The sequence below is a fragment of the Salarias fasciatus genome, chromosome 14 (genome assembly GCF_902148845.1).
Source record: "Salarias fasciatus chromosome 14, fSalaFa1.1, whole genome shotgun sequence".
NCBI lineage: Eukaryota > Metazoa > Chordata > Actinopteri > Blenniiformes > Blenniidae > Salarias > Salarias fasciatus.
In genome coordinates this window covers 8546855-8561632 of record NC_043758.1, presented here as the reverse complement: position 1 = coordinate 8561632, position 14778 = coordinate 8546855, and the positions used below count along the sequence as shown (strand labels likewise).

At 43.0% G+C, this 14778-nt stretch overlaps 1 protein-coding gene across 2 annotated transcripts in view; it reads right to left on the bottom strand.

The window, feature by feature from the left end:
- pde2a (phosphodiesterase 2A) overlaps nt 1-14778 on the bottom strand; it is a 164267-nt gene that overhangs the window by 28565 nt on the left and 120924 nt on the right. For both annotated transcript variants that reach the window (XM_030108847.1, XM_030108848.1), the window contains 2 exons: nt 3658-3747; nt 3288-3376 (listed from right to left, as the gene is read on the bottom strand). In XM_030108847.1, the coding sequence (XP_029964707.1) occupies nt 3288-3376; nt 3658-3747 (179 nt within the window). The remainder of the gene's footprint in view (nt 1-3287; nt 3377-3657; nt 3748-14778) is intronic.

Genomic DNA, 14778 nt, shown 5'->3' with positions numbered 1-14778 from the left:
CGGGGACTATTTCAAGATGTTTCGAAAACGTCTTCATAATTTCGCTTTGTTATTTATCACAGTGCGCCGTGATGGGAGCTTAAATCGGCAGAATATTAATGGGAGTCAATGCAATGCCCCCCCTGAGGCATTACAGACTGTAAGTGTTTGTTTGCAAGATCTGGCCAGATGTGAAGCCAGGTGTGACGATGGCAGGGCAATGTAAGGGTGCGTGTGTGTGTGAGAGAGAGCCACAGAGAGAGACTTTAGCTCATTTATGCAAAAGAACCAGTGAGGGATTTATATACTCTGGGGTGGCTCTTGCCAAAGACACACATTTGAGTGGCAACATGGCTGCACACTTCAGTAAACGCATCCTCTGAGAATTACATGAATATGGAAATGAACGGCCAAAGGAATGGAAGCAGTTCGACTCAGGCACACAGGTGAATTCGCTATCTATGTGCATCACACAGACCCTCTGGCACACAAACACACACACACACACACACAAACACACAAACATGCGGAGCGGCAGTTGCAATATTACATGGGCATGGGAGTCTGAAATTCCCCAGAAGCTCTGCAGCCAAGTCTCTGCATGGTGCATTGATTTAAAAATATCCATTCATTTGCGCTCTCTGAGGAATAGTCCACTTCAGTAGGAAAACATTCCCGGTGTTGTTGTTGTGTCCTATTGTTGTACGTACCGTTGACCTTTGTGTAATTTATTTGATCAGAGCGGCTCAGCAGCACTTTTGTGGAGCCTGTTTATGTTGGACACAACAAAACACCTGGGAGTTTATTGGAACAATGCTGATTTTTGGTGCCGTCTGTGTACATCTGACAATACACAGGACGTATTAGACCACAAATGTATGTTTAGCTGTTTATCACGAGATAACAGTAGGTCATCTGGAGCCGCTGTGGCGTGCGCTGGCCTGTTCACAACAATTACTATCACTTGTGCCTGAGATGGTTCGCTAAACAGCCCACTCGGCTACAGTAATGGGCGGGCATGTGTGTAACATTCCCCGGAAATCAGATCATAATTAATTGATCTCAGTGGTGCTAATGACTTCATGTTCCTGCCTGAATAGACTCTGTGAGCTCCGTCATAAAAAAGAAAACATCTGCTGTGTTGATGCGCAATTGCAAAAACAATTTCTAGCTAATTCTAGTTAATTTTGGAGCATGTCTGTCTTGAAAGGTAACAGTTCATATATTTTACTGTTTTATTTTCTGTGTGAGGAAGCCACAGGATCACATGAGAGACTATGCTACCATCTATCTCCTCTAACAATTTACCAGCCTGAGCTTCAGAGGGGGAAAGACGCCATGGTCACCAACAGAAAGTCCAACGGAGGGAGGCCAGTGCTCAATCGCTGCTTCTGTTCACTAAAGTCACTAAATACAATCGAAGAAAGCTGCTAACGGGAAGAAAATGCAAACTCTGCATGGAAGGACTCTGAAGTGTGAAATGAAAACGGATATATTCATGTGAAAAACGCGTCCACTTGATTTCACGGTATATTTGTCTGTACTTTTTTTTTTTTAATCACGCAGTTTGATTGAATCAAACATTACCTCGCAGATTGCAATTTACTTGGGCAGCAGTTCATTAGACACTGAATTACATTACGATTTTCCCGCTATTGATTTGGAACGAACAGGTGATGCTTCTGAGCAAACACTGAATACAAAAACACGTCCTTCAGATCATTATGGATCGTTATGCTATAAAGAGCTGACATCTCTCTCCACTGCTGACGTGATTATTTCTATTTTCCTGAACAATGATGAGATGTTTACGAAGAAGTGCTTCACGCTCATCATGTGGATGTGATCTGAAAATTGCTGTATTGACCCATCGGATTCAGAGTGATTATTTATTCATTATTTATGATTGACATTAGATATTTATTTTCAAAAAGATGAAAATATTCCAAGTAACCACATCGCTTCAACAAATAACATAAACAAATCAGAAAGAGTTCATGAAGTGAATGATGACGTAACACTAAAAAAAAACATTAAATATTACAATCTATACATGGCTCTATATCAGCCTCCGACCTCTCAGCTGTCCATCTAATCTGGATAATGTGAAAATCACAGGAACAACCTAGAGATCCTGGAGGGGGCCATGATGAAGTTGAAGCTGAGGGGGCGTCGCCGTCCCACACTTTGGAAAACCTTGGTTTAGAAAATAAACAATCCAGCAACCTGTCTCGGTTCAACTTGTTTGTCCATTTTTATCTGTCTGTGTGCGCATCAAGGTCTGATGACGTTACATCTGCTGTACGGAACAAGACGTGAACTGTGTGGCCTTCTGCCAACCCTGTGTGTGTGTGTGTGTTCGGAGGATTATATAAGAAGGACTGCAACAAAGTGCCCTGTAGTTCTTTTAACGTCCCCACTGTATGCAGCCCCGATGTATATCTGTGTGCGTGTGTGTGTGTGTGTGTGTGTGCGTTTGGGATGGTGTGTTTAAGTCTCATATTTGTGTGGGATCCCATGTCGGCGGGACGACGAGGCGTTGGAAATAGGGCTCTTGTCTGACAGCTTCGTCAATAATGCAGTGTTGTTTCTGTGGCCCGAGCCCGGGCAGCAGAGGCAGGAGTACGTCGGGGTTGTGGAGCTTCACCGAGCACTTAAGAGAGGAGGGGATCACTGCGTGTCACCGAGGGACCGAGGGCACTGTCACCTCAGCTATTAGCCCTGCGACGCTTCCACTGGGAGAGGGATTGAAGGTGATAGAGACGGAGGAGAGGGGAGAGAGGGGGATGGGGGGGGGTCTTGAGGGAGAAAGGCCTAAACAGCCAGCTGAGTGCTTCACGGCTCTTTGGGGAAAGAGCCGGCTAAGAGGAAAAACTAGCAAAGACAGATTCATACAGGAAGGTGGAAAGGTGGAAAAACAGATGACAAGAGAGGAAAAGAGGCCATTATGGGTGAGGGAGAGGAATGTTTTATGAGAGGTGAAGATGTGACGTGAGAGGAGAGTTTCGATGAGGAAACGATGAAGACGAAGGTCCTGAGAAGATAAAGCGAGCAGCGGGTTCCTGTGTTTCTCTCTGTGCCCCGTGGAGCCTGCGAGGCTCCTTTTCATTCGGGTGACGCCTGCTTTTCATCGGCGACAAACCGCCGTTTGGTCTCCCTCGCTTCATCTCCCTCTCGTTCTATTACCTCGGCGGGTATCAGCACGCAGCAGCGATTCACCAGGACCGAACACCTGCGGTCTGCTGAACAGAGAGCGTGCGTGTGCACACGCACGAGCGCACACACATGAAAACACTGAAGACACACACCTGATCTTTCCTTCCTGTGGCAGTTCATGAAGTGGGTCTTCAGACAGCAGCCTCAAGTCTGCTTCCAGCATGTAGATGCATACACACTCCTGGAAGAAAACACATGCACGCACGCACGCACACACGCACACAGAGGATTCATTTGTAATATTAATCAGACTCTAATGAGCAACACGACTCATCCATTTGTAATAAGGCTCTGGTCTTATGTCAGGACTGAGAACAATAAGTTCCACCACACTGAATACTAACGAGAAGCCTTCCTTCCCAGGTAAGAGAGAGAAACCTTTCCAAATGGGTTCACTTTGCAGAAATTCACAGTTACAGGGTGTGTGTGTGTGTGTGTGTGAGTGTGTGTGTGCATAAATACCGTGCCGGGCAGCAGCTCCTGCACGCTGTCTCGGAGGGCCACTTGCAGGGAGCGCGCGTCGACAACCGCCGCCAGCCGCAGCAAAGCATCCTGGGGAGGAAGACAAACAGATGCCCCGATGTCTGTTTGGTTGTTTGTTTATGATCTCAAAGTTCCACCGAGCAGCTCCAGAAACCCCGGGCTTCGGCTATAATTTTGTTTTCTTTGTGGGCACAAGGTTTATGTCGCTACCGCTCATCCCCAGATATTTAGCTTGGCGCGCTGCAAAGACCTCTGAAACAATATTTAAACTGTGTCCCACTCATTGTGTGCACAGCGGTCCGCGCCAGTCGGAGGCACGGGAGCAGCACTTAGAAATGAACTGAACTCCGATGCCGTCAAAGATCGGCGGACTTGGTTTTGCTCCTTCTCCCGACACTCGGCGTGTTTGTTTCATTGTGAAACTGCAAAAACAAAATACTTGACGAATCACTGGCAGAGTTTTTTGAGTGGATGATTAAAGTGGAGGAAGAAAAGTGTCGGTGATTCACCAATCACACAAATTCACATTCCTCACAGATACCTGCTCTGAAATATTAATGCAAGCACTCAACTGGGGAAGGACTGCTGGGAAAAAAAAAAAAAAAAAAATAGAGTTGAACCTGATCATGGCCGGGCGCTGAGCAGTCTGATGTAATGTAATGAGAACCAATATATTGTTTAATCTTCTCTGACTTGTGATCTTTTGACTTCAGGAGTCATGACATCCCTCAACTCTGAAAACGAAGAACGTAAAATGTTAAAAGTTTAAATACGTTCACTGGAAACAAACCCGAGTCCTCGCACGAAAGAATGGGGCAACTGGACATGAAGGTGAAACGTGATCATTATGATCGGCATTTTGTTCGTGTTTTCAGGGTGATATATCCACTCCTGAACAGATCTGCTCCAGCTGTTGTGTTTTATTCCATTTTTCTGCATGAACAAAAATCATTGTGAATTGGGCTCTGAGAGCTGAAAAATTACCAGTGCCCTGTGACTCACAACTGTGCATGATAAACTGATTTTTGTACCCAAATTCGAAATGCTGGGATTCCCATGCTGATGCGCGGTTTGCGCTCACTCCTTCTGTGTCGAAGGAACAAGCTTTTAGATAAATAGAAACCTATTTTATTGGTCCCAGAGGAAATTTGAATTGTCACCCCTCTTCTGCCTTCTGACACAAATTCCTGAAAAGTAAACATCTGAAAAACGTAACACACTTTTAAAATGAGCTGGAATATTAAGATCACAAACTCTAGAAATACCAGCAGCGAGGGGGGTGCGCCTCAAAAAAAGTCAGGCAGTCATGAAATTTTTCACTTAACACATATAAAAAAAGTTTCAAACACTGTTAAAATATCGTTATGATAATTCTGAAAAAAAAAGGAAAACATTCAAAATGACCTTTAGATTAATCTGAAATTAAAAAACAATAATTCAGCAGACAGACCAGAAGGTGGGGCAAACCTTTCAATCTTATTGCTCTCTGATCTTTGTGTGTGAAGTTTGCATGTTCTTCCCCGCGCATGAATGAATTTCCTCTGGACACTCGGGTTTCCTCCCACAGTCCAGAAAATATGCATGTGAGTTTAACTGTTGACCCGAGGTGTGAATGTGAGTGTGTGTGGTTGTCTGCGGTTCCTCTGACCCTACAGGATACAGAAGATGGATGGATGGGTGGAGAAGATGGACGGAGGCTTTGGAAGTCGTTGCTGCCAGGCAAACACTTCATCTGAAGCCTCAAAGTTTTTTTTGTTTTTTTCTAAATCTGCAAGGTTTTTGGCAAAGTCTTTATTTGATCCTCACAAAGGAACCTTAAACTTTATTGGTGAATAGGTCTGAGAATATTCAAGAGAAATGAAAAAGAAAAACAGGGGCGCTGACTGAATAGAACATTATATTTCAAGGTCATGCAAGATTGAATTGGCGTCTTGAGGTTTTTATATTTTCACCTTTGGAAAAACATCACAAATTCGGAAAATAAACCACACTATCTCACCGTCACAACTTTATCAAAGTAGCTCGGCAGTTCCTGTGTGACAGCTATAAATTCATACCATAGAGAAATCTGAACTCGGTGTGCAGTCCGCTTAGATCCAGTTATCACAGTGCATTATCATTAAACGTAAGTGCAGTCGAAAAGAAACATCTCCGTGGGACCTCAAAGGCTGATCAAAGCAAAGGAAAAAGAAAAAAAAAAAAAAAAAAAAAAGAAGAAAAAAACACAGGCAGAGGGCTTAAAACGCCACAGCTTTTAAAACTGTGCGCTGAATTTAAATTGGACAGAAGAGGATGGGAGTTGGAAAAAAACAGCCCACGACTGCCAGATCATCCTCTCCCGCTTGTACTGACAAAACTGCGAGCGGCGCGGCGGAGCTCGCAGGAAGAGCGTCTTGTTCTTTTCCTTGAGCGTTCATTGCAACAGAGGTGGTGCGAGCTCCGCCTGCTGCAGGCCTCCATGTTTTAAAAATGTCTTTTTTTTTTTTTGTTGTTGTTGTCTCTACGCGTTTCTTCTGTCTTCTTTTCGGTTGGGTGTAAACAGGATTATCCGCCAGACTGTGCGTGTTGTGTGGACGGTGGTGGCGAGGGGATGGGAGGTCAGTGTGAAGGAGGAGGGGAGGAGAAAAGAGGGAGGCGGAGAAAGAGGGGGCAGCCCTGTCATGCCTGAACACTCTGTGTTGGTTATTACATATGATTAGATATGATTAAATGCGATTAGCTTTGATCACTCAATCAGTCTGCCAGAGTGCTGCTGTAATGAAGTTGGAGCTCTGCCAGACCCGAGTGTGAGTGTGTGTGCGGAAGAAAAGTGTGTGAGCGTACATTTTAAACCCCCTCCTCACTGGGCTGCAACAACTTGTGAGTCGGGGACAGAAAATTGGTGAAAACACATGAATTAGCAACTATTTTCACTTGGATTCTCACTGAAATTGTGCTTTTTTTTTTCTCTTTTGCATGTAGCAAGAACGTCTGAATGAGTTTGCAATCATGACACGCGACACTCATGTAATTTGTCAGATATCACTATTTTGTGCTGATTAATGAAAATTAAAGTACAGGGTCTGTAGAAAATCCAGCAATCATTTTTTTATTCAGAAATCAAGAAAAGTGGAGCTCAGAGGAGTCCGATGTTGGAGATATCCAAAATGACAAAAAAAAAAAAAAAAAGAACATAAAAGTGTGTGAATCTTCTTCAGAAATTGATTTTGCAATTTGCTCTCGAAAATACCAGCAAGTCATGTCTGACTGGGAGTAGATCTGAGCAGCAGAAAAACAACAAATGCTTTTAAGTCGCCATCCTCCTGCTGTCAACAACTCGAAGACTGGAGAGGCTGAAATCTGTCATCTGTGTGTGTGAGAGTGTGTGTGTATGAGTGTTTATGGTGTATTACCAACAATAAAATGCAGATCTTGTGAAATGTCAGCCTCCGTCCCCTGACCTTTCACCATTACTTCCTGTCGTGTGCCTCACACCATCTATTATATTAATTTACCTGCTTCTCCACCCGTCGTTAGAGGCACATCCACACACTCCTACACACTTTTCATGCAAAATATATACACACATCCAGCCACCACCCACTCAGTAAATCCTGGAGCAGCTGCACATGCATTATACTGCCTGGCCTAAATTATGAAACTTTTTATTGCTGAGAGTCTCAAAAATCTTTGGAGAGCCGAGAAGAAGAGTTACTTCTCCTAATAGAAAAACAGGATTTTTTTTTTTGGGAGGATTAGCCCACCGTACCTAAAATCCTCAGCGAGAGGAGAGAATTATACAAAGGATGGTGTAATCCATCATTAGTGCTAAACTGAAGCATGACAACTATCAAAACTTGAATGGAAACAACAGTGTGATTCCATTATGCTAACAGTTTCCTCTAATGCCTTTTCAATTTGAATGCGTTTGGCTGAAGCGTTTCATCTGAATGGATTGGATAATGCCTTCGCTGCACATTTCTAATGCAATAAACGGCCCCTGCCCCAATTATAAACACGCGGCTATTGTTTAACAGCTTCATTCGATTTGAGAAATACTTGCATAATTTACACATTTGTCCAACTCATTGCATTACTGTCATCAGTAATGTGTGACAGCACTGCACTTATCCCGGGCTCATTGTATTGTCCTTCAATCTCCGGCTCGATTTTTCGATGCAACATTTATGCAAATGTCAGAGTGAGTTTTTCTGTAATTTCAGAGACTTTCTTTCGCCTTTGTAATTTCATTTATTTTTATCTTCATGATGTATCCCTCTGTGCAGGGACTACACTTGAACGTGTTTTTCGCCCTCTTCCTGCCCCTCCTTCGGCGTCCCTCTCCGGCGCGTTTCCTCCGCTGTCCTGATTTGGAACCGCTCTAATCACTGGGAGCATTCTGACATTTTGAAGGGCACCTGTGATCAGCATAACCAAACACAGCTTCCTCTCTTTATCTTTCTCAGACGACCCTCACAGGCATACATGTCTCCCGTTCTCCTTTTAAGGAAACGAGTCCTCGGGTCAGCGGGTTGACCTCGACCCAGACTCGCGCGGTCGTCTGCCAACACGTGACAATTTTCTCATCACGCTCTTCACATAAAACTGTAATTGGCAGAGAAAATTGAGGGCAGTGAACAGAGCTAATTTATAGGGCGCCATCAATAAGACATTCAAAAGATTGATTTTGCTATCCCGCTAATCTAACAGGTATAAAACAGCCTCTTGATAGAGTCAAGGAAGGGAGCAGGACCTGAACCTGGCAGGATACGTTTGGATACTGACCGTGAAACTGGATAACTTCTCTTCTACACGTGGCTGCCGCTGATGTTCATAATTCAGTCATTCATTGAGTGTCTGTGCGAAGTTAAGCTGGCTCATATTTACTCTGATGGAAAGCTCTTTAGTGACAAATGAGGACATGATGAGGCTTCTCTTACTCACAGGTCTGGGACTCGTCTCAGTCGACTGGAGAGAGAATTTCCAAACTACAACTGTGGATCTTCAACCCAGTTCCCAGACAGCCTTCTAAAGCCCTATTTTTTGAAGGGATGACAACCTTATAAGTTCATTTAAATCAGCTCTCCTTTGACCGATCTTGTAATAATTTAAAATAAATAATTTTTACATATGTTAAAAAAAAAAGGCATTGATCCCTCCTTTGACTGTAACTTTCAACAAAAAGGACTTAAATGCATAAAGCATTTGCTTCTGATATAGGTAAACATTTAGTTCCCAGATTTCCAGATTTTTTACACTTTATCTGTGGGTGAATCTGTTCCTTCACAGCATGTTTACAACCCTCTTAAGGAGCTGCACTGGCTGATTATGCTCCGTTTTCCAGTTCAGCTGCTACAGGTTTAAACAGCTGAGAGAGCTTTATTTTGCAATTCTCACCTTGAGTCTGCTGTCTTTGACTTTTCTCTCTCTACCTTCCAACAGGATCTCTGCCTGTGGAGCTGGAAGATTGTGGTCTGAGCCTCCTGGTCCATCATGTACTGATGCTTCCTGGTGAGACTTCGTTTGTCGCTTGTTCCTTTCTGTCCTTGTCCTCTCCTTTTTCTCTATTTCTATCGTCGAACTCGTGAAGTCTCCACCTTTGAGCCGGAATCTGCAAAGCTTTCTTCCAGGTAAAAGTGCTGTTCGTCCTTTCAACAATCTCCTATAATAATTCCAGTGGTGTATAACTGTTTATTTTCTACACATAAATAAAACAAATTAACATGCACCACAGTAAATATTTAGAATTTATTTTCTGAAAAAAGCCAAAACCTAAAAATGACAGCGCAGGTAAAATACACAACCCTGATAAAAACATTTAAATATCCATAATAAATGCACAAAAAAGGTTTCTGGTTCTTCAAACACTATATTTTCTCCTAAAAGCATGCTGTTCATTACTTTTCATTTGTACAATAAATAACAAAGGCATTTTGGATTTTAAAAAAAAAACCTAACAAATTCAATACAGATTGATAACTTCAGCTACTGCAGATGAAAGAGCAGAGCATTTTATGGATCCACAACATCCTTCATACTTACACGTCCAGGTTTTTAAACTGTGGGCAGACGGATCCTGCCTAAATAGCCTTTCTTCAAGAGCTACGCTCAATTTGCTCTTCAGGAGAGCACTTAAGCCCCAAACATCCCCGCGAAGCTGTTCAGCCGCTGGTGCAAAACCTAAGAACACGGTGGTCAGCCCCAAGGGAAAACGCGATGGAGGGAGATTAAAGAGAAGCGGGGTTTGAGTGTTGGGAAGGAAAACGCCGCCCTGCTCTTAAATGGAGGTGAAAATTTTAAGGGGGCAAAAGTTCCCCTTTTTATCCAGTCTCTCCCCTGAACTACAGCAGTCATAAATCTTGGTTAATAGAGAGGGAGCAAGGCATTTGCTGCATAACTCCAGGAGGACGTCTCACTGAAAAGTTTAATTAAGTCTACACGGACAGAGCTGTAGCCAGCAGGATAAAGCCAAATCAGCTCTGTATTATGTCGAGATAATTTCCTACTGAGAAGAACTAGGCCAGATAATATTTTCCACATTCTTTCGAAGGTTTATTTTAGCCTGCTTTGGCTGCTGAGGGACTAATGGATTATTCAAAATATATGCTATATTGTTGTGAACAGCACTTCAAAATGGAAGACAACTTTTCTGGCATGGCTTTATTTGTACAAATTTAATATGCTGCGGTTTTTCAAGATTAGTTGGAGGAGATCATTTCTAATAGCTATTTATATCTGCAAGTCTGATTCCCAGTTCTCCCTATTTTTACTTTCTAATGGTGAAAGCATTATTACACCAACACTTATACAGTTTGTTGGATTCAGATCTGCTCTCTGATGACTTGTGCAGTTTCACCAACAGTGTCAGGAAACAGCCCTAAAGTACACACGAGTAAAAAATAAAAAAGGAATGGAGCCGGTTCAGCTGGTCAAAATTGTAAGTAAACGTGATAAATGATCCTCAATTAAAGGAGTCATATTAAGCAAAATTCATTTTAAAAAGGTGTCTTTACAGTCATATTGCCTCCCAGAGCCTCTGTATGATCCCCCAGAAGTGAAAAATTCAGTCACCTCCCTCAATTGTGCGCTCCACTTTTAAGGAAATATACACTCAAACACGCGATTCTGAAATCTTACTTTTGTCTACGTCAACAAGAGGAACACCACTCCCCCGCCCCCGGGAGAGGATCCAGCCTTTGGGGGGGCCCCCGGATCGGTGGTTATAGTAGTACGTGTTGCCGTAGCCTCATTAAAACGTTCAAATTTGAAAACTGCCTTGTCTCCTTACACCACATTTTTGAAAATGAAACTTAAGCTGAAACGGTTGAGATGACGTGCCTGTAACCTGTGCATTTTTTTGAGACATTCTATCAGAGTAACTTGAATGTCATTTACATTTTATATCTGATCTAAAAAAAACTCCCCAAAAGTTCACTAACTAGGACATTTTCTGCAGTCACATCTCACAGCCCTCATTATCAGATCATGATGATGTGCTCTCGCATTACTGATGGAGCACAAGATTCAATATAACAATTTTTTTTTTGCTATTATCATTTTCTTTCATTGAGGCGGCTGTGCCAACCTGACACCCAGCCGCTCCACTCCAGCAAGTCTGTCCCACAGTTCTCAGCTAATGAGGAGCGAGAGCCGGGGTGTATTAAAGCGACCGTGCGTAGGACGAAGTGATGCCGCAGATTACATCCCCTCCCGGCGATCAGCTGTCATACAAAAAGGATGACATGTGGAGAAACATCTTCCTCCGATCCCAAAATATAATTCCATTTTATGCAAACAGATCCACCTAAATTCGGTCTTTTGACATTAAACACTATCCCAATAAAAAATGAAACTGGTGGCACTAAAAACAAATAACAAAAAGGTCTGTAAGACGCTTGAAAAACGACTACTAAAATTCAGTTTTGAATAGCGCCATATTTCGGGATTTTCATAAGGCCAATATTGAATTTATATTGTTTTAATTTCAGGATGAAATATTGACATCTTGTGTCCGCGGTGAGCTCTTTTCAGTCAACTCCTGAATGCACCCTCGGTGGGATGGCCACATTGTTTTATGGGAGGGAATCAGTAATGTCATAAAAAAAATTGGTCTAAGTACACTAAAAGAATTTTTTTTTTTTTTTTTTAACAAATGCCCGATTAGCTGTAGGCTTCTGCTGCATCGTGTGCCAAAGGTACATCTAAAACAATTACTTTTGCAAGCACAGGCCGCACCTTTGAATCTGACGTTGAACCAAAGCACACTTCACTGATCACAATATGTTTCAAACTTTTCCACCTGTAGATTACAGTGGAGGAAATGAATGCCACTGCTTATTCATCCCCTCATCGCACAGTGGAAGACTTAAATCTTCCTGTATCGCTGTGTACATGTGGTAAATGTAGCTATTCCTTCTTTGCTTCTCCTCTGAAGTTCTCAAAATGGTTCGTCAGGGACAACATGTTCAAGGGCTTTGTGGACCACAGTCAAACCGAACCCCCAGCAACTTCAGGCTGCTGCATGACGAAACACAGGAAAGACACTTTGACGCCTGAATTCATCACAAGTGTCACATTCAGATGGACTATCGCCTAAAATGATGAATCCTCTTATCTATGAGCTGGGAGTCAGAGACTAATTAATCCGAAAGACCTCAAATTCCCACATTTATCCATAATGGAACAATTTTCTCTGTAATAATGCTATGTACCGAGGTGTAATGTTAAGCTCATATTTCGCGGCGTTCCTTGTAGAATCAGATTAGACTGACCGTTTATCTAAATGCTAATATCATAAACTGATCACATTCGCTGAGGCCGCTGCTAAAAGGTAAAAGGGGGCGAAAGGGAGGATTAGGGTAAGCAGCTAATTGGGGCCTTTAGGATAACTGGCATTTCTTATCTGCTACATTGTTCACGGCGAAATCTAACATCAAGCCAATCGGTATTTCACGAGGTCTGACCTTGACTTAACGGCAGTGGAATGCTGGGTAATGCCACTCCGCTTGCAGATGATTAAAGGCATCCACCTTCAATCCGGGAGAGATTTACATATGTAAAAATCAACTATTTACTTGCACCGAAAAGCCGCTCTGCATTCTAGTAAACGTCGGGCCTGCTTACCCGCCACGGGGTTGAACTCGTTAATGTTTCAGCCGACGAGAGACGTGCCGTTGGACACTCTGCTCTTTAACATTTCAGTTAACTCAATTATTGATGCTGATTGATTTCCACCAGTCATTTGTTATTGTCTGAGGAGAGAGGCAACGCTGTATGTTTGACACACACACCTACACAGGCAGGAACACATGCACACACGGCCTACAGGGGGTCTGAAGGTGTTGCATTGGGTCCTGGTTGTTATTCCAACAGAGCTGGGTCTCCAGTAGCATCACTAACATACTGGAGACACATGCACTGTAGAATACAGCCAAGCCATAAAGACAGGCCCTGATACACACACACATACACACACATCGTTCACTCATTTCAACAAGCAAACACACACACCAGGATCTTCAGGTGAAGAAGACGACTAACTGCTGCTGCAGCCTAACCGACCAGCGTCGCTTTGCAACAAAAAGACCGAGAGAAAAGTGGAGAGAAAGAGTGAGACAGAGTTTTTATTGAAATTTATCTAGCGGAGGCCAGCCAACAGACCATGATTCATAAATATTTCCTCGGCAAAACTCAAGGGAGAAGGATGATAGGCAGAACGAGAGAGCAACAGATACTGAGACCCGGGAGAACGAGCAGAGAGGCGGGAAGAGACAGACTAAACAGGGAAACCCAATCCTGCAAAAAGACAGACAACTGCTTGCTGGTGAAATTCACACATTGCTCAAAGGAGAGAAGCAAAAAACTACAGAGCTGCGGGAAAAGTCGGCGTGCGTCCAGCGTGTGCTCTGCGGTTACTTTACACCAGTGGAAATCAGTCATTAGCATGACACTTTTTTGGTGCGAGCATTAAGACTTCCAGTCCTAATTAAGGCCTGTGGCCAAATTCTATATGAGCCCATCTATAAAAATTAATCAGAGGCAGACTTGGATCCAGCCCAGATGCAGGAAAACCTGACAATGATATTCTGGCAGTAATGAATATCTGCCAACTCTCCTTCCAGTCAGGCTAAGACTAGTTTTGGACCTCTAGAGACGACAGCAGGCAGCTGTTCTCATCAGGTTTCATCGATACTGCATTTTAATTATTGCAGAGAGAGCAGCGAAGAAATGAAAAGAAACGTTGTTATAAAGTAAAGCGGTTTTATAAGTTCACCTATGGGTACAGCCAGGGTGTGATTTTCCAGGGGAACAGGTGAGTTCTGATCTGTGCAAACCCCCTTCTGCGGAACTCGTTTTTATTGCAGGGGTGGATAAAATTGATTCCGCCTCAAAATTGATGAGAGCGACTTCATCAGCAGAGCAGACAAAACCCATCAAATGAAAGTGTTTTATAATCCAAATGAGAGCGGAGCTGTAAACTCATTCAGAATGAAACTCAAGCTCATTCAGAATGAAACTGAAGCTATTACCTCAAAAGACACACACACACACACACACACACACACACACACACTGGGCACACATTTTCCCTCATACTCTCACATCAAGTTGCATATTTTGGTTGATGCTCGATGAAAACACTGTTAGTCACAGCTCTTGAGATCTACAGGCAGTAAAGTAACGATCACAGCCGTGATGATTAGAGACTTTTACTGGTTTCACCCTTGATTTCACCAATTTTGAGAAACATTTTTACCACGCTGAATCAACACTTGTTTAGTGGCTTTTTCTCAAATTCACCTGAGTTACTTTAACGTCCGGGGTTTGATTCTCAATGCATAACAAATAGTAAGGAATTTCACCTCTGACCTCCATAAAGCGGCAGCAATAATGTGATTTCACGAGATAATATGTTTTGCCATTTTGAATAATTATTCACGCACCACATACAGAAAGATTATCAGTATTATTATTCTTATGCCACTAATTCAGCACATTCTGCATCCGCGAGCTGCTCCTGTCCCCGCCGACATTCGGAGTGTTGGGGAATGAAGTGTGTGAACCTCAAGGTTAATGACAACAACAAAAGCTAATTGGAGTCAGGCATGAGCAAACACTGAA